This window comes from Montipora foliosa, chromosome 8, assembly GCF_036669935.1.
Source record: "Montipora foliosa isolate CH-2021 chromosome 8, ASM3666993v2, whole genome shotgun sequence".
Lineage (NCBI taxonomy): Eukaryota > Metazoa > Cnidaria > Anthozoa > Scleractinia > Acroporidae > Montipora > Montipora foliosa.
Window position 1 is genome coordinate 42,460,591 of NC_090876.1, and position 20,000 is coordinate 42,480,590.

The 20,000-nt window shown below is 40.8% G+C and overlaps 2 protein-coding genes across 2 annotated transcripts in view; both read right to left on the bottom strand.

Annotated features, from left to right (window-relative positions):
• The window catches only part of LOC138012615 (uncharacterized), a 129,446-nt gene extending 126,051 nt beyond the window's left edge, over positions 1-3,395 (bottom strand). Inside the window, exons 1-6 of the mRNA XM_068859437.1 lie at positions 3,289-3,395; positions 2,067-2,192; positions 1,592-1,717; positions 1,399-1,503; positions 825-950; positions 1-7 (exon numbers count right to left, since the gene is read on the bottom strand). The exon at positions 1-7 is cut by the window's left edge and continues 110 nt beyond it. Coding sequence (XP_068715538.1) covers positions 1-7; positions 825-950; positions 1,399-1,503; positions 1,592-1,717; positions 2,067-2,100 — 398 coding nt within the window. The 5' untranslated portion in view covers positions 2,101-2,192; positions 3,289-3,395. The remainder of the gene's footprint in view (positions 8-824; positions 951-1,398; positions 1,504-1,591; positions 1,718-2,066; positions 2,193-3,288) is intronic.
• An 852-nt stretch (positions 3,396-4,247) lies between these two features.
• LOC137968835 (fibrillin-2-like) overlaps positions 4,248-20,000 on the bottom strand; it is a 30,635-nt gene continuing 14,882 nt past the window's right edge. The window contains exons 13-24 of the mRNA XM_068815310.1: positions 18,449-18,574; positions 15,955-16,077; positions 14,335-14,457; positions 13,499-13,621; positions 13,084-13,188; positions 12,221-12,346; positions 11,158-11,283; positions 9,112-9,237; positions 7,889-8,014; positions 6,643-6,768; positions 4,435-4,560; positions 4,248-4,318 (exon numbers count right to left, since the gene is read on the bottom strand). Of these exons, the coding sequence (XP_068671411.1) occupies positions 4,248-4,318; positions 4,435-4,560; positions 6,643-6,768; positions 7,889-8,014; positions 9,112-9,237; positions 11,158-11,283; positions 12,221-12,346; positions 13,084-13,188; positions 13,499-13,621; positions 14,335-14,457; positions 15,955-16,077; positions 18,449-18,574 (1,427 nt within the window). The remainder of the gene's footprint in view (positions 4,319-4,434; positions 4,561-6,642; positions 6,769-7,888; positions 8,015-9,111; positions 9,238-11,157; positions 11,284-12,220; positions 12,347-13,083; positions 13,189-13,498; positions 13,622-14,334; positions 14,458-15,954; positions 16,078-18,448; positions 18,575-20,000) is intronic.

Consider the following 20,000-nt stretch of genomic DNA (forward strand, 5'->3'; position numbering starts at 1 on the left):
CCAAGAGCTAAAGGACGCACGAATAAAGGAAAAGAAATGGCATAAGCAACAAAGTCCAAACACCAATAAACATATTAATCTATGCCTCTCTGTTCATCAGTGTTCCGTGCAGGTCAATTTCAAGCGCAGCTTCTTACGATTGACGAAACTGCTTTTCCAGTGAATGCCACCCTTATTTTGACATCCACTAGGAGTAAAGAATTCAAGTGATTCCATGCATGCATATGTGATTATTTATTTACGTGATTATGTATTCAATTCACCGTCTTTTACCGTTATCAAAGGTCAACTAAGTCAATGATCTTTCGTGAATAACATGAATTCAGGCGTTGCCTTTGAAACCGAGTAATCCCGGCCTTTCTTAAACCGGATACCGTCGCGACACTGAAACTAAACAAAAAAATTTTGATATCCTGATGTCTCGCGAATAGTTCAACTCTGTGTGGGAGAAGTTAGCAAGGAGAAAACTGAAAGTTTGCTGGGTACGATTATAATGTACGCGCAGGGTGTGAAGAAAGATAGCAGCGTGTAAACTACGATCACCTGTTAGAAGTGTTGATTAGGTACACCAAAACTATATACCCGGTACACGATTCTTTTCGTTAAAAATATATATAGTTTGTTGACCGCTGCCTTAAAGGGCTTGTCAGGGTCAATGAAACAACGTATTGTTGCAAACTTAAAAAATAAATTGAAGAATTAGAAGAATTTAAATGGGGTTAGGAATTAACCCCGTTTGCATACATAATGTTCAATTATTCTCTGAGTCCTCTCTTTGGTGATGGAAGCGCTTAAACAAAAGAAACAGTACAATACATAATTACCAGAGCATATTTTGCCATCCCCTGTAAATCCTCTAAAGCAACGACAAACATAAGATCCAACGGTGTTGGTACATAAAGCGTTGGAATCACACTCGTTCGTGTCAGGACTTGAGCATTCATCAACATCTATAGAATGAAGAATAAGAAAAATAGTTTTGCTAGAAGAAGAGTTCACCCTTCTTGAATTCATGAGAGAATTCAGCAACGAATTACTCGTCTCCAGTTGTTCTTACAAGCGCTGTGGACGAACGGACTATCATCTTGGATGGTTAGCTAGGGATCTAACGTAATCAGAGAGCGTATATAGCGCGTTAGGGGTATTCGAACCTCACTAATGCATTCCTCTTTTATTCTTCGTTTTCTTCTTCTTCCTTCTTTGATTGCCATAAAATCACACACAAAATTTTCTCGCGCGCGATTTCCCGTCTTTAGCACCACTGGCTACGTGGTTTGAGCTTTGTTAGTGACGTCACTGGGCAAACTAATTTGCATTTATGTGCATGGTTTACCTAGAAATCTCTACATTTACAACAAAAACATTATGCGAGCCTCAGAAAACACCAAATGCATTTACCTGAACAATTGTATCCGTCACCTTGGTATCCAGATTCACAAGTGCATGCACCCTTTTGGCATAAGGCGTTCACACCGCAGGATGGAGAACAGACAGGAAGAACAGCTAAAAGAAACATAATAAGAACAATGGTATGCTAATAAAATCCAGTACCAAATTAATAAACTTAATTACAGAATAAAAAATTCATTACCTGTACATTGTCTCCCATCTCCTTCGTATCCTCTGATACAGCGACACACATAGGATCCTTCGGTGTTCGTACACAAGGCATTGGGGTCGCACTCATTCGCGCTTTCGATTGCACATTCATCAATATCTATGGAAAGTGGCAAAAGGAGGCTTTTGAGTAACTCTAAAGAAATTTGCACAATCACAGACCTTTTGCGGCCAATGCAATCCGAAATAATTTGTCACGTTTGTCTTTCTTGTTTCTAAAATGTCCATTCACGTTGATGGTAATGAAGCAAGCCACTCTACGAGGCCCGTCTTAACTTCTAGCTTACGGTTTGGCACAATCGTGGATAATGAGGATATTCAAGTCACAGCAGTGGGACGAAAGCAAGAAGGAGCAGAATTCGATGCATATTCATTACAGCATTAACGACATCATTTTCCCTAAATGGATTGATGGAGTAATCAATAACACAAAAAAAAGGTACACTGACCAGAACAGTTTCTGCCATCTCCAGAATATCCCATATTACAGCGGCAAACGAAGGATCCATCCGTATTTGTGCACAAAGAAAACCGACTACAGTCATTTGTTTCACCATTTCTGCATTCATCAACGTCTACAAGAATAGCAAGTAATGGAAATACGGAAACTTTTGAAATTGCTTGAAATGGGTTTTTTTTTTGACAAAATATTCTACAGGCACAATAGTTGAGTGGGAAATATTCTGTCACCGAATAAGGATGTGTGACCATTAGAATAGTAGCTTTGGAAAAGCACACACATAAGCATGGTGTAAATTTCAGTGACATGGAAGATCGATAAGTGAAATTCGATAAAGTTTTCTTGGAACGTAAGTAAACTCCAGGTCTCGTATTATGATTGGAGCATGCATTATCAAGACATGTAAGCACACCAAAGTAATATCAATTTGAAGCAGCGTGGCCGGAGTTTGAGGGCACGGAATCCTGGTCCTAAGTCCCTATCTTGCTAGCAGAGCGGCGCAACTGCGCGGCAATGAATAGGAAGTCTCATTACGAAGAAACGAAGAAGACGGCAACGGGAACGTCTTACTTGCGAAAATACAACTTATCGTCACAGTCATTTAGCGATCATTCCACGTTGTTCAGGATCTAAACCTAGAAGCAACTTTCTTTTCATGAAAATGCTGTAATCAGCGTAGAAGTTTAAAGTAAAGTTCGACGTTTGAAACGGGCCTAAGAATAAGATCAAATATAGATATCTATCACATTCACGCCGTGTAGTTGATGATCTATCGGGTACACTCTGACTCTGCAAACTTAAAAGGCATAAGTTCGTATGGATATCACAGCTAAGTGTGTTCCCCATGCTATCATTTTACGGTATGGAAGGTTATATGACGTAATGGTAAAAAAGTCCCTCCGACAAATTGGAGGGACCATTAGCGGGAGTATGGAAGAATTCTCAAAACGATTTCTTTTTAATTTTAATATTATTAAAAACCAAAAACAACAACCATAGATTAGGAAGGCATAAATATATCTTCCACACCGTTCTGTCATTTAAGAGGGTAGAAGACGATTTTCTATACGCACAACTTTCAGAGTGGTGGCCGTTACTTCAACAGAATTCCCCTCAGAGAGGACCCCTATTGATCTCTGACAGACGTTGATAACATGGGATGATGGAATGATCAACGCTTTTTAAACAACAATAATTATAAAAATACCTACCGGTGCAATTGTACCCATCACCTTGGAATCCAGAATTGCAGGCACAAACACCACCCTGACAGACTGCGTTTTTCCCACACGATGGTGAGCAAACAACGCTGATTGCTGAAAAGAAAAATGTATTATCATTCGATGCATTTTCCTTCCTTTTTATTGGCCGAGAGCCCACCACGTGACCTGCAAACAACTGCCCAGAAATAAGTGTTTTGCTTCAAATAATATTCTGCTCATGCGTAATTGAAACCACGCTCTTGTGTGAAAATGGCAGTTTGCTTTCCTGAGCTTTAAAAAAGTGATTTAAGTGTTGGGAATTGTAAAAAACAAACTCAGTTATCAAATGATAAAACAATTATTGAACACGGTTATCGCAAAATATCGTGATTTGTCAGTGTCTCATAAATAAATTATTTGCCTCAGCCTTCGGCTTCGGCAAACTCGCCACTGACAAATCACGCTATTTCTTCAATCTCGCCCAATAATTGTTCATTGTTTGAACAGAGAAAAAATATACATAAGGCCGAAAGATGAACCTCCGTAACGGGCATTTTAGTATTCACTCTCGCTGCCGATTATGTGGTGAAACTCTCTAGGCTTCATTAGGTATTACACTGCGAGCGAAGTCAAACGTATCATTTACTACATACAGAGACTGCACCACATATACTCGCTTTAAACATACGACAGTGAAGTGACCTCGGTAACGCCTCGTTGCTTTCAAAATCTCCCGAAAACGTCCGCGTGTGCAGTTCGCTACAAGTGTCTTATCTGACAAATTGTTTTAATTGTAGATAGCCCACAACTGACGACATTGGATCGAGAAATGTTTGATGGAAATAACGCGTTCCATTTAGCTGAGAACAGTTTGTTGGAAAGTAGTGAAGGCAGAATGAGAAGCATCCAGGATGCAACTTTGGAGAGATCTATTAATGGTTCAAGTGCTGAAAGTAATATTCTATCGGTTATATTGGAGACTTCTTGGAAGTCATGCGACTGAGTGTGGTGATGTAATATTCAGAATACGAGTTTAAAGCTATGTTCAATCACAATATAAGGGTTACTTTCATTACCTTAACAGTCTGAGAAATAGAAATAACGGCAAAAAAGTAACATCAATAACAAATGAACAGACGTATTTTCAGTATTTACCTGTACAGTTTCGTCCATCCCCATCAAAGCCTTTCCTACATCTGCACACGTATGACCCTTCAGTATTGGTACAAAGGGCGTTGGAGGCACACTCGTTGGATTCAATTCTTGCACATTCGTCAACGTCTGCAATAAGCAAAGTATAAAATAACAAAACGCAACTAAAAGACTGTAAGCAAGTTTGCCATTTACAAATCATGATATAGTTGAATAAAAAAAAATCCCCCCACGTTTTCAGCCAGTCAGAGTCTCGCTCTTGTTTCCCGCGCTTTACGCCGGCTACAAGTGTTTGCTCTGCTTTGTGATTGGTTCAGTTGGGATGGTTGGCTCATTTGCACTCCGCATTGGAATACCGTGCTGAGCAAGCATCGAATTAAGGGGTTAGTTCCTAAAGCAACTGTGGTGGTGCGTCGGTGAGGAGTGAAACACGGAATTTTGGTTTAATCAAACGAATTGGTAAAAAGGGAATTTAACCACACAGGGAGCCCATAACCAGGTGTCCACAACTCCAATACGATGACTATGCATAGTTAGTATATAGAGATGGTTATGAAACTTGTTTTATTCTTTTGTTCGCTGTTTTGGCCCTGACCATGCACAAACCACACCCTTTTTCTAAAAGACAGCCAATCAAAAGTTTCGATTAATGTATTTAAAACTCGGTTGTGAACCGAGGACAAAATATTGTGCATGGCCACGGTCCTCGCTTTTGAAGTTTTCAGGTTTCATAACCAGTCCATCTACATGAACTATGAATACTATGTATGGTCTATGGAGCGGCATTTTCACAGATCAAGCTATTTTTAGACGAGTTCTTGAACACGATTTGGCTTGTACGAGTGACCTTTCTCCATCCCATGGGTAATAATCTGTTTTGCAAGACTTGTGATTCGCTTGAAAGGTCTGGTTTCGCGGGAAAATCAATCTAAAAATAACTCGGTCTATAACAACGCCGTTCCACAAATACAATGAAGTTGTACGCTGCTAGTCATGGGCTCCTTCCACACTAAGAAAGGAAGGGAAAGGAACTTTATTTAAGTGTCTAGTCGTTCTAGCTCTGGAGCATTAATTGGGGACACTGTAAACTGAAATCAACAATTTAGTACAAATCAAATGAAATGTTGGTTTTTTAAGGAGCATCAGTAGAGAACCAACAAACCCAACCCACATATGACGCTGAGTCTGGGAATCGAACCCGGGCCACATTGGGGTAGGCTAGTGCTCTCACCACTGCGCCATCCCAGCGCCATCCTTGGTGAAATTACCTTTATCATCTCGTTTGATAAAGCCAAATTTTCGTGATTCAGCATCGTCCTATTAAAGCGGTTTTCAATTGAGCGTCGTAAAACAAATGTCAAAGTAATAACTTCCACAAATCACAGCAGGTGCAAACAGCGCAATGAACCAATCCAAATTCGTAGCAATTCCATGTAACTTGCTCAAAGCGCGGGAAAAATCGCGCGCGCAAGTCGCGATTGTTTTTGGTTTTCCTTCTCATTGGTTGATAAACTGGCGCGAGAGTTTAAAGCCAACCTCTAAGCTTATTTTCGACAGTCATTTAAAAGCTAATAGTCCTGGTTTCAAATGCGATAGGAATAAAGGAGTTCCCTTTGCTCTGACAACGGGTCGGAAAGAAACTTTCAATCCTGCACCTCGTCTTACAACTCTTATTCATCAAATTCTGTGGGAAGACAAAGAACCGGCACTCTATTCTCGAAATGTAAGGCACGAAGTTCCCGATGATGTAGTCTGGCCTTGGAAAGGGGACAATATAATTAAACCTCTGCCACGTTGTAACACTCTTCACAAATGGAAAGGTGAAACTCAAATGGCCATGTATCTCGACCAGGGTTGGAGGTCTCAGATGCGTCATGCTCCGAACACCAGATTAACCTAAGCCGAGTAAGCCTCTTCGGTTTCCGTAATTTTTACCCTTTTTTGCTTACTACAGTGGATCCCACTGGCAATTCCAATTTCATTCCACGTATTTTTTTTTTCTCTTACCAGTTCTCTTCATGTCAAGAAATAGTTCATTTCCAAATAAACTACATCTGATTCAAAACGATTCTTCAATCGAACCATTCAGAGGAAAATGAGTTTTTTAATTTCCTTAAGAATATAGTAAATGATTTTCATTTGGTCAGTTTGGCATGAACCCTCGTTTTGAAATAGAGGCGAAGAATACCTGGAAATGTGCTATTTGCTCACCTGTACACTTTCTCCCGTTTCCCTCAAAGCCTCTCTTGCATCGACAGACATACGATCCGTCAGTGTTGGTACACAAGGCGTTGGGGTCACACTCGTTTCGTTCATCACTGGTGCATTCATTAACATCTGCAATCGAACAGAATGTGCATAACTACATTTTTCATTGGATTTGATCTCCTGCATATATCTAGGTTACAAAAGAATGCCGTTTGTTTCTAAATAACGTCACGTCACATTGCCGTGGATGTTCCACTTTATGACAATTTCGACGGCACTTACACACTACGAAACGTTTCGAATGAATAACAAAAGAATGATTGATTCGGCTTTCGTCGTGGGAAATTCGAAATTGGTCAAGGAAATGCCATGCAATGCAAGAAACGGTAAGGAAGTGGCGTGCTGAGACGGTCATGTAGCAGCTCTCGTAACCTATAATGTGATTGGTTCGCTAGCCTAGCCAAAAACAAAAGACTACACAATTGAAACAATGACTTGGACTTAAACAATAGAAGCTGTTTACAATACCAAACAATAGCAGGTTACGAGAGCTGCTACATTACTGTTTTGTTTATGGCTTGGATACCGAGCCATTCACATTATACGTTGCTATATTACTGGCTCGGAAAGTGTGGTCCGCATCTTCTCAGGTACTTAGTCTCATATAATGATCCTCAAATACACAGAATCTTTTAAGAAATCTCATTTTGAGATGAATTGTATTTTTCGCTTATTTTTGTCTCACCTTGAGAAAAAAAAGAAGAATCATGGGAATCATGGTAGGTCCTAGAAGCGTAGTCTTTTGTAGTGAGTCAAGTCTCCTTGCAAAGGTAAAGATCCTTATTTCACGAGAGTAGCATGTGCTGGTGAACTGATAGACTTGAAGCCCACGATGCGCACGTTTTACCCCCCTCCCCCCCCCCCCCACTTCCTCCGTGAATGCTCCATTTAATGAGTTTTCAAAGCCACAGCGACACGGATCAGAGGAAAATCGAAACAGACGTCGATGGAATGAGACGGGGATCGAACTGGCAACCTCCAGCTCAGAAGGCTGACCTTTTTCTTTTTTCTTTTTTTTTTTCACTTCTCTCTGCGATTCCTCCTCGTTGTTTCTTAAACTTCCATTCCCAAGACTGTTACACCCGACTATGAAATGGATGACGACTTTCAGTCAAGTTTTTCAAACCGTAGAAATTATATTAGATATGACGCCGGAGTCAGTTCAATCTATATCATGTCGTCCCATTACCTGTGCAAATTTGCCCGTCTCCTTCAAAGCCTTCTAAGCATCGACAGAAGTAGGAGCCGTTGGTATTGGTACACAGGGCATTGACGTCACACTTGTTCGTTTCAGCACTAGAGCACTCATCGAAATCTGAAAACAAAAAATGCAGCAGCACATGCGTTTTAATCATCGATACTTATGTCCAGAAATAATGTGACGTACTAGTAGATCTAATTTCTCCCAAGACTAGCACTTCACATTACCCTCCAATAGTTAATTCTGTTTTATAAGTTCATATACCTGCTGTATCTAATATGGTCAAGGAACCCTGGCACAAGTCGTTTTGGACCGGAATTGACCAAGGCCAGGAGCCCATCTGGAGCGTGCAACTTACATACAGCGTCTGTGAAACGGCGTTTTCACAAGTAGGTTTATTTTTAGACTAGCTCTTCCCGCGAATTAGGTCAAAAAACAAAGGCAGTTCCGGTTCGGTGACCCTATGACGTCAGCTTAATTTCTTGTAATTGGTCATCGGGCTCCTGTGGGAGTCTCATTCGCGGGAAATTCAATCTAAAAATAAATCGGTCTGTGAAAACGCCGTTACACGAACACAGTAGAGTTGTAGGCTCCGGGTCATGGGTTCCTGCCAAGGCAGATAAATAAAATCGACACGGAAGAGCTGTTGATCCAGGAGTTTTTAATAAAACAATTATTCTACTCGGGCTTGCTAGTTATAAAATGATTATAACCAACTCGGCCTATCTATCACTTCATATCCAGCACGCCCTCGTAGAATAATTCTTCATTATCCAGTCCAACGTCTTTGGAACTTGAGATGTGTGCAAACTGCTCTGGAATTAAAGTGGCAAAAACGAAATGGACAGTGAGAGAAAAAAAAGGAAAAATATCGTGGTGTGCTCACGTCGTCTACATAACCTACATTGTGGCCATTTCATGTCGTTGTTTTGAAGATGACAAAAAGCAAGAGAGGATGAGGTAAGAGAACGGACCCCCCCCCCCCCCCTCCCCCCTATACATGGGCCTCTTCCAAGGATAGTTTTTTCAAATCTTATTTCAGCTACGCAGCTGTTTTTAGAGAGGCACCTGATTGGCCAGTTGTAATGACGTAAAGAAAATTTTAATATGCGCGGCATTGGAAACGAGAACTTAAAAAAGATCAGTTTGCGAAACTGCGACAAATATGATATGCATGAAAACGTTGTCAAGACGCTCCTTTAAGATTGTACCTTCGCATCTTCGGCCATCTCCTTCATAGCCTTTCAAACATCGGCAGACGTAAAATCCTTCAGTGTTAGTACACAGGGCATTGGCATCACACTGGTTTGCCTCCCCGGTTACACATTCATCAATGTCTACCAAGACAGAAAATAACATTTTCGTCAGGTTCGTACTTGCAACCTTGAGTTCAGATTTCGCCTAGTGCCACAAAGAGCACAGGATTTCAGTTCTGGGCAGGGGCACTTGGTTCAAAGTTCAAGGGTTTTTTAGAGTGCGCGTGCGTAGAACAGAAAGTTGCGTTCTCGCACTCCATTTTTATTTTTTATAGGATACTATAATTATTCCAAAATGGCCGCTGTTTTAGAATTCTTTTGATTGCAAATTGGCCCTTTTGGCCTCGTTCAAGGTTGAATATTCTTTTGAATTTTACGTTTGAAAACGAGGCAAAAAGGGCCAATTTGCAAGAAAAAAAAATACTAAAATGGCGGCCATTCTGGAATAAGGTGTATAATAGACCTCTTTCATAATGGCGGCCCAAAAAAATGTTCTTTTGTTTTAATGCTAATAAGTCTTTCTAGCCTCGATACGACGAGCAAATTTCAAAATAATATTTGTTTCAAAATGAGGGCACAAGGTCTAATTAACATAAATACAAAAGAATATAAAGGAGGTCGTCATTTATAAACGAAATGGAAAAAGAAAAGGAAATGAACTTTATTTAAGTGTCTGGTCATTCTAGCGCTGGAGCACTAATTGTGAACACTGTAAACTGAAATAACAATTAACGCAAATTAAGTCAAATGTTGGCTTTTGAAGGTTGGGGAAAACCGGAGTACCCGGAGAAAAACCTCTCGGTGCAGACTAGAGGACCAACAAACTCAACCCATATATAACGCCGTGTCTGGGAATGCAACCTGGGCTACATTGGTGGGAGGCGAGTGCTCTCACCACTGCGCCATTTCCTATAGAGGAAATATAAGCAACGAGGATGTTTCCGTTACGAATGCCATAAATTTGGAGTCAGTTTTGTCTAACAACATCGAGTTTGTCAAGATTTTGTTTTCAAGTTTGCCGGCTTTAGTAGGACATAACCGAGTCAGCGCGCAGTAGAAAAGAAAAGGATATACAACCTGCGGTTTCTAGTTTGGTCTTCTGAGAGGTCAACGTTGGTCAGTGACACACATAGCAAATTATTAACTTACTCGTCTTTTCATATTTCTTTTTCTGACAATGACGCATTGACCAAGCATCTACCGAATCCATTTTCTCTATCTGGTCAATAAGATTGACACCGACCGCAACAAGGTTTAAATGTCATTCGCTTTGTCTTCTTCATTCAAACAACTTGCAGCCCCGTGAAGAAAGTGCCTCGTGTCATACCTGACGTAAATTATTATTACTATCAACCGATCCTCGCCGTTATCTTTAAACGCTCCTTTTTAGTAACGCTGAGCTTCAAACTTCTGCTCTTGACCGGATTGGCGTTAGAGAAAACGATCGAAACGAAAGTTAAAAGGGAGACATCTCTGTTGTTGCTACTATTGTAAATTGTCTTAAGGACGGTGCCTACTGGTATTTTTGCCCCGGTTTATAATTATGCGGGAAATGTAGATCTTAACAAGTGTTATTGAAATCAAAAAAGAAAATTGGCGGTAACCACGCAATTTTCAAAGATTATTCGTGAACAATATTTGTAAGAAGCTTTAAAATACAAAGCCATGTATGGCGTTCTTTGTCAAATTGAAGCTTAATTATCTCTGAAAAATGCATGGTTACCCCCAATTTTCTTTTTGGATACCAATAGTACTTACTAAGATCTACTTTCTCTGCATAATTTTAAACCGCGCAAAAATATCCCTGTATTAGTATACATCACCGATAGGAAATCCGAGTATCTCGAGATGCGCAGAACGTATGCGCAATAGCAATAGTAGGCACCGTCCTTAACACCTGGCATTAGCGACTATCCCCCGTGGTTATGGCTGCTATTGTTGTTCACACTGAAAACGGCTGAGTACTTGATGAGAAAGTCATCAACGTACGTAAGCATGTACCTGTACAGTTCCTTCCGTTTCCGCTGAAACCTTCTAGACATTTGCAAGTATAAGACCCTTCAGTGTTAGCACACATCGCGTTTTGGTGACAATTGTTCATTCCAGCGCTTTCGCATTCATCGATATCTGGAGAAAACAAGAAACGTGTGGCGATAGTTGCATGTTATAACATGTAATCCTGTTTTTAAAGACTTAACCCAGCACAATCAAGTTTTCATCTGCTCAGTCTATGCGGCTTAAATAAGTCATCGAGATCAGAAAGAGGTATAGAGCGTTTTCACTGACGTGACCAGCAGCCATATTGGATTAGTGAAACAAAGGAAAGTTTTTTGCATAAAAATTGAGTTCAATTCCCGGAGGATTAGTTTGGTACACCATCATGGCTGCCATTTCTTTGTTTTGGAACACCAACATGGCCGCCGTGACGTCATGTGAAAACGCTCAAAAGAGCAAGGCTAAATTTACAAGCTAATTTTCAGGGCGCAAATTGTCTGCGTGAAAGAGCATCAAGATTAGGGTTCGCAATCGAAATTAGAAAGGACTTTCTTATTCAGCAATATGCCTTTGCATGCCATTCATCACTTGGCAGGCTTAAGGTCCGGCTGAAATACCGGTGAGACTATCTCAGAACAAATGACAATTGCTTTTTCATTACTGGTTCTACCTGGAAACCCAACCATTCGCTAGGAGAGTACTGTATGTTATCTAAAGCAAACAAGCCCCTACGGAGTGTTCACACTAAAGACGTCAAGCAGACTCACGCAAGACGCAACACAAGGAAAGAGCTGTGCAAGTATGATGGTGTTTGTTTGGCTTGCTTTTGCGGTTTCGATTGGGTCAGTTCTGTTCACACTAGAAAGCGAGTTGAAGTAACAGCGAACAAGCTAAAGAACGCAATTTCCTTTTCTTAAGTCAGCGTTCGCATCCGAGTTAAACGTGCATAAGTCTTAAATTCATTCACAGCTTTTCCCTTGGATGCATCAGTGGACATATTTAAATGCCCCCATTTAATTACAGTTTCATAAGTCGTTATTAAGTCACAAATCAGAAATACTACCCTTACCTACGCAAAATCGACCATCACCTCGGTAACCTCTCAAACAGCGGCAGATATAGAAGCCTTCTATGTTGGTACACAAGGCATTGGGGTCACACTCGTTCAAATTAGGATTTTCACATTCATTAATATCTGGAATCACAATAGTAGAATCTCTTGTGCCTTAGTCTGTGCGACTAGTGTTTGTAAATAAGGTTAAGAGACGAGACCAGCGGTTAAAAGTCGCTAACTAAAGACTTGCAAGTTTACGCATTTGTAGAATTGCTTAAAAGGTAGCACTTTTTGTCAGTTATTTTGCGACGAATGAAGGTAGTGCTATCCAAAAAAACAACTTGGTGCTTGGTGGAGATTAAACAAGAAAATTTGGCTTATCCAGCGAGTTTTGTGGGCTGACTTGTCGAGCGTCAAATTAAGGAATTATTGGGAGAGGATTTTTGCCATAGGTGGAATCATGGTGACATGAATACACACATAAATACGTTGAATGAAAAACGTCCGTCGATTCCGCAGGCATTGAGAGTGCCAAGTTGAAAATGTAATTTTTTTCTAAATTTTTGCGGCTTTCTCCGCTCTCTATTTTTTTCTCAGATGAGAGTTATTTTAAGACCATGAGTGGTGGTCCGGCTTGAGTTAAACCCACTACCTCCCACCCTGTAGTCCGTGTAGTCCACTGCTCTAACTACTGAGCTATTCGGTCTGAGGTCCACGAGCTGTCTGCTACAAACTATCGCGACAACATAGTCTCAACCACAGGGCTGCAGAACGAGCGGTTTCGACAAGGGACGCGATGGAGCCATGAAAATACGAAGCTCTGAAAACGAGCGATTAGCTTCACAGGCTCCTCTTAGTCTCCTGCCCTTCACACCAACCTGTGCAGCTAAATCCATCTCCTTGGTAACCATAATCACACACGCATGTCCCATTTTGACAGATTGCATCAATACCACAAGAAGGAGAGCACTCAAGAGCCACAGCTGAAAAAAAAACCCAACATGGTGAATTTCTAGCAAATGGTTTGAATCCAGGCGTCATATCAAAACTGTATGAACGAAAGCCATCCGAGTGAGAATAGACCTGAGAACGCTGTTGTTGGTGAATTCTCTGACCCCATCAAGTTTGATAGTGAAATATTGTTAGATGACATTGCTTAGTTAAATTAATAACCCAAATCGACTGCTTATTTACTAATTGAATTATGTGCTTGTTTGTTTGTTTACTTCTTTATTTATTTTCATATGTAGATTGTTATTTTTTAATCCAATTAAGGAACCTTCAAATACTTACGACTGCAATAACTCCCATTCCCTTGATATCCCTTCTTGCACTGGCAGTCAAACGAGCCTAGTGTGTTTACACACGCAGCGTTTATGTCGCAATTATTGTCTGGGGACTTGCATTCATCGATATCTACAAAAATGTTCAAGGGCAGTTCGTGAAATAATGCATCATGATTATGCCTCCAAGTGGCTGGCTGACTGACTGACTGACTGCATGAATGTCTGATTGAATGACTGACTGACTGACTGACTGCATGAATGTCTGATTGAATGACTAACTAGCGACTAGCTGGCTAGCTGGCTGAATGAATGACTGACTGACTACTGACTGATTGACTGACTATGTGACTGACTGATTGACTGACTATGTGATTGACTGATTGACTGACTATGTGATTGACTGATTGACTGACTATGTGATTGACTGATTGACTGACTATGTGATTGACTGACTGACTGATTGACTGACTGACTGAGAGTTTTGTGAATGTCAGAATTATACATATGTTGCTGAAATTTCATCCACTGGAAACTTGGAAGTCTTTCGGAATGTCCAGCAGCTCAGTGGTTAGAGCATCTGACTACATCACATGGGGTCGTGGGTTCAAATCCCACCTGGAGCTTGGATTTTTCCAGAGTTTCCAAAGGATGCCATTTCAATAACATATATACATGTATGAATACCAGATTACCTGGAGAAAAACCACTCGGAGCAGAGGAGAGAACTAAGAAAGAGATGACAAACAAGTGGGGCTGAGCCCGGAACTCAAACCCAAAAAGATGGGGAACAAACTTGTGCCCCTCATAATTGCATCAAACATCATAATACATCAAAATACATACCAGTGCAAATGTCTCCTGACTTATTATATCCGGAACGACATTGACAATCAAAGCTCCCATTTAAGTTGACACAGTCAGTACCAGGGTCACATAAGGCAGTGCCGTCAGCACATTCATCAATATCTGAAATGAGGTCTCATTCTATTCAATACACTAACTTCTTTCATTCTACTAAACGTCATAGAACGAGCAGCATAATTAAATACATTTTCATCACCATATTTCACCATTTTGTTTTTTCTGACTTCCATATGCAAATACAATAATGTTAATAATTGCACTTAATCCTTTTCATTCATTGTCTTTTCTTTGTGAGACCGAAGTAATTTTTTCGAACCCTTCATAAGGCAGGAGTTATACTGAGGTTTACAACAGCATTTACCAAGTATTAGGAAATCACTCAAAAAAATAAAATGAAAGGGAAATCTCCAAAACACTTTACAACTGGACCAAACCAAACGAACAAATAATTACAGCAATCAGAATACAATAAGTAAACTGAGTAGGGAAATGCCATTACGTGACGACTTACAATTAATTACTGAGCCCTGATGTCTAAATCCAAATACAAGACATCGCTACAAAAGCTTTTTAAAAGTACGCCTGTCTACTTCCCGTTGACGTTGTTCAGCCCCTACTAACTGCTGATGATGAAATTTGGAGTTTTCACTACATAAAATAAAGTCATTATCTTCCGGGATTTTTAAAACGTGTTGCTCTCCGTGCAACGCGAACGGAAGTCGCCATCTTGAATAACTGTATTTCCGGTTTTAACCGGAAGTCGTACGATCACGAAGCGCGGGAGTTTGGAATGGTCGTATAATGCTGTTGTAAAGCAAGCCCCATCTTCCCTTTGCTCGCTTTTCGTTCAATGCGCTGATTAATTTTATCAGCGTTTGGTTAGCCGGCCTGGGAAACGAATTATATGAACACAAAACAAAATGGAAAGTCGTCGAGCGCTCAAATGTTCTACAAAACCGCAAACTAATTTGGTCATGGGCAAGAGTGAATTATATGGGTGTTGATCTATCACTTTGCTGCCTTGACCCAGCACAGTCAAAAGGGATTTATTTTTAGATACACGTTGCGCGCTAAACAAACAAACTGCCGCCAATTTTAACCAATCAGAAGAAGACATGTCACGCGTGACTGATTCTGCTATGTTTTTTTAAGAGACACGACAACTGATTTTCGCGGGAACGGGAATAGACGGGAATAGAATAGACTGGCGGGAATAGACTCATTTGTGACTTTGCTGGGGAGCCCAACCATTCCTTAACAAAACTGTTATCTAATTCACTTTTAAATGGGCCTTATTCGCGTAGCGGCCATATTGGCCATAGACAATAGATTTCGTACCCCGAGCATCGAGTTGGGATTTTCGGCGCGCAATCCCCTCGAGACTAAACATGGCGGCCGTGTGATTAAAGTCCATTGCACGTCGTATTGTAGAAAAAGACGGGCCGACGGTTAAAAACATGCCCTAGATCACAATGGTCGTGCAGAGCGTTAGAGATCGCCTGTTCCGCTCACTAAGCCGATCGTCTTATGTTGCGTTCGTTGCAATCGATTTGAAGCCTTCTGTTTCTATAGGCTTTTAAATGAAGCGCGCCAATTTACCTTCACACGTGCGTCCATCGCCAAGATAACCTCTCAGGCAGCGACAGACATAGCTTCCGAAGGTATTTGTGCACAATGCATTGCGATCACATTCAGACTGATTAGAAGCACATTCGTCGATGTCTGAAATGAATGAGAAGTGAGCAGGTCAGAGATGTCTGTGCCGATCAGTTGAGCATAACAGCGTGAGGAGCAGCTCATCAAGAGGAGTTTCTATCTCCACTAATTCCTTAAGTCAATTCCTTAATTCCTTAAGCCTTATTCCTTTTCCAGCGAAAAGTATCATATTTCCCTTGACGCTTTGATATCCCTGTTTTGATTGGCTTTTACAACAGTGGGCGTGCTGGGTATGAATGTCCCAAGGGCGGCGTTCTGTAAATAAATCTACTCGGGAAAGGGTAATCTCGTACCCAGATCTCACTCTGTCACTGGAAATGCGTATGACTGTAGAAGATCTGGGTACGAGATTAGGGAAAGGGTTGAATCCTAGGCAAAGTATGGGAGATACAGGATCCCTTTGATGAGCTCCTGGCGTGAGACATGTTCGATCCGCGGACGAAAACTGAAAGGGAACATTTCTCATGCCGAGATAGTAGTCTCTCCCCCATATTTTTTCAACTAATCGCCCGTAATAGTGAAACGATACTTGGCAATGTAAGGTGGTGGTGTCTAGACAAGCCAAAGAAGAAAACAGCCCACTTCTGGTTGCCGTCTGTGGCCAAAAAACGTTTCGAGTATTTGCTCCCTAATCACAACAGACGCCCTCCAAAGAAGTCAATTTCAACACAAAGCAAATACATTCATCCGGCGCATGCACCAAATATCCAATGATTTTGTTTCTGCTTGGCCATTGAAGAATGGCCGGCAATAAGGTAAAGGTAACGATTAGCGTTCCTTTTACAGGTAAATTAAATGCATTTGGGTGAAACTTTTCCAGACAAATGCCATTTGAATGATGGCAAAATTTTACTACCATGACCATAATGCTTTGAGTGACTACAAGAGAAAATGAAGGGACAGAGAGGGAGGCTCAGGGCGTTAGCCGGGATAAGTCATGTCCACGAAAGTTATTTTTAGACGAGCGGAAGTCTGTCTTCCGAGACGTCCGCACACAGTCTTGCCTCGCTCTCGGGTTCTTAGTTAAAAGAGAAAATGGCGGCGCACGTGGAAGGGTGACGAATATTTATATCCATTCAAACATAAGACCGAGGTTAGCCTGCATGCGGACGTCTCAGAAGACAGCCTTTCGCTAGTAAAAAGACTTCCGCTCGTCTAAAAATAACTTTCGTGGACATGACATATCCCAAGGGCTGGACCGGGAGCCTCTCTCTATGTCCCCTCATTTTCTCTAGGTGACTACTATTGTCAAAAAGGTTTTACCAACTGTCTCGGAAAACAGAAATTTTTGAAAAAGAAAGCATTTTGACAAAGCATCTTGGTCTCAAACGTTAAATGACGCCATTGTGCAAATAGCCCATTAATGTAGTGTTGCTGCATAATGAACCACAGCCATCTCGAAATTACTGTCGACAAAAAAAACTACGTGAAAACCCCATCAAAATTTCCCAAGTATATCACAGCCTTTCAAAGGCCAACATAACCGGGATGATCATTCGATTAGAAGCTCGTGTGTAACAGTGTCTCCAAGGCAATCTAATCGTGCGACAAATGTTTGATTCTCTTTTACACCCCTCAGCCCCCCCCCCCCCCTCCATTCTCCTCCTTCCCCGCCATTCTACACCTCTTTTCTTACCCTCCTACCCCCTCCCCTATCTTTATTATATATTGGCGTAAGTCAGAAGGGGAGACTCGTGGAGATTATGGCACATTTACTGTAACCCAGCCTCTTCAGGTTAAATTTATGTAAATACGTCAGTAATATCTCAGACAAGAACTCCGCTTTCACACTAAAGGAAGGAAAATCAAAATTTTATAGGCTGTAGTTTTCGAGCCCAATGAGAAAGTTCTAAACATTGATGCCACTTTGATTTTTTCACATTGTAATCCATTTCCATACATCCTCAATAAGCGGATGCAACTATCGCTTTAGGTGTACAAGAATCTGCCATGTATATACGGGTACGAGTTACAGCGAGACCGATATATCGGCCTCGCTTTAGCTCCTCCCTGATGGATTTTGTAGAGAAGTGCATTTACTATCTTTGGGTATTTGGACAAAACATCATTTACCTTGCCAAATGCTAAACTGCAAAACAGATGTATTTTTTGCGAACGCAAGCGACGCGGTAAATATTCAAACGAAAGGTCTGGAGCGAGTGTAGAAACGGCGAGGGAAAATGGGGAGAGACGCCCGTAGGGCGGGTGAGGCTCGCGCGCTAAGGATCACACTTACGGCGCTTCGCGCCTTCCGAAAAAGGAAGGAAACGACTGTTTTGCAGTCTAGCCAAATGCAGAAAGAGCGTAACGGCGCCCCACTAACGAGGTTGTTTGGTGTGACTCATACGCTATAGTGTATCATACTGTCTTTTCTTACCAAGGCAAAACGTCTCTCCATCCCCGAATAAGCCGACGTTACACTGACAAATGCGTGACCCAATTGTATTTGTACATGTAGCATCCGGGTGACATTCTGAGATACCTTTGGCACATTCGTCTTCATCTAAAACGGTACCGGGAAGTTCATTTATTCTCAACGTTGTTTGAAATCCATAAAGTTTGAAGCTTAATTCAAGTCTAGTTATCACAACTTCCGCCATTAAAATACTCAACACTTAGATCAGCCGCGCACAATTTCACTTGTTTTGAAACACCCTAGGTAAATTATTTATTTCCTAAATATTTTCGTTTCCCATTCTGCAATGTTTCAAAAACCTTTCTTTGCTATTTCAGAATTTCTTTCATACACACATACATAAACTTTACTGATTTCCTCTCGAATTTCAGAGTAGCTTGCAAGAGCTAATATCTTCGAGAAAACATAAAAGGAAAGTATTATATAAATCTATGCAAAACAACTAAAATACACAGTATTACAAATATATATTATATTTTACATGTCATTAGAAATTTAAACAACAGAAAATGAAAATAGGCGAAAGCGACTACACAAAGATACGGCCCTGTATTTCCCTCTTAAAATCTGTAAATGCACTCATACGGATAGAGTCAGGCAGTGTATTCCATAGCTTAGATGAGAAGTAAGAAAACGAATTAAGGCCATAACTAGTTGTTCTAGGTTTTCTAAGTGTTAGTATGTTATTACCGCGAAGATTATAAGAAGAGGACCGAAGTGAAAACATATCTTTCATATAAGCCGGAAAATGAGTGAAAAACAGGCTCTTATATAATAATATAAGGAATTTCTGAACGCGCTTATTGCATAAGGAATTAGTGTTGACCCTAGTGAGAAGGCTATCACATGGAGACAAGTAATCCCCAAGTATAAGTCTAAGTATTCTCTTATTTAGCTCCTCTAGTTTATCCGTATTTCGCGCCCGTCAAAAATTGCAAACTGAAGAACAATAGTCAACATGCGGTAAAATGTGCGCGTTGTAAATCTTAAGTAAGGTGTCCCTGGGTATGGGTTTTCGAAAGCGCAGCATAACATTAAATTGATTATTGATCCTTTTGCATAAATTGGATACGTGACTAGAAAAATCGAGCTTATTATCTATTTCCATTCCAAAAATCTCTAATGTGTCCTTTACTGGGAAGGAAAAACTATAGTCCGTATCACCAAGGACTAGACCGTGGTGCTTGCTCTCGTTAACTAACATTCCATTTTCATGGTACCAGTGATTGGCCACCTTGATATTATGAGATACGCATGCGTCTAGAGTCCCTGGATCGACGTGGGAATAATATCTCTGATGATCATCAGACATTCGCGTAGATGAATTGCTTGGGAGAGCGGCAGAACGTGGCATGTCAGTAAATTAGAATGACGATGCCAAGGAGCTCTATTTACGTGTTCGCGCTTGGGCACTACTCGTAGACACTGAACATAGAAATCAAAATCAATTTAGAGCGGTTTTCAATTGAGTATCGAAAGTAATTAGCGAACTACTTTGGTTTATGATTACTTC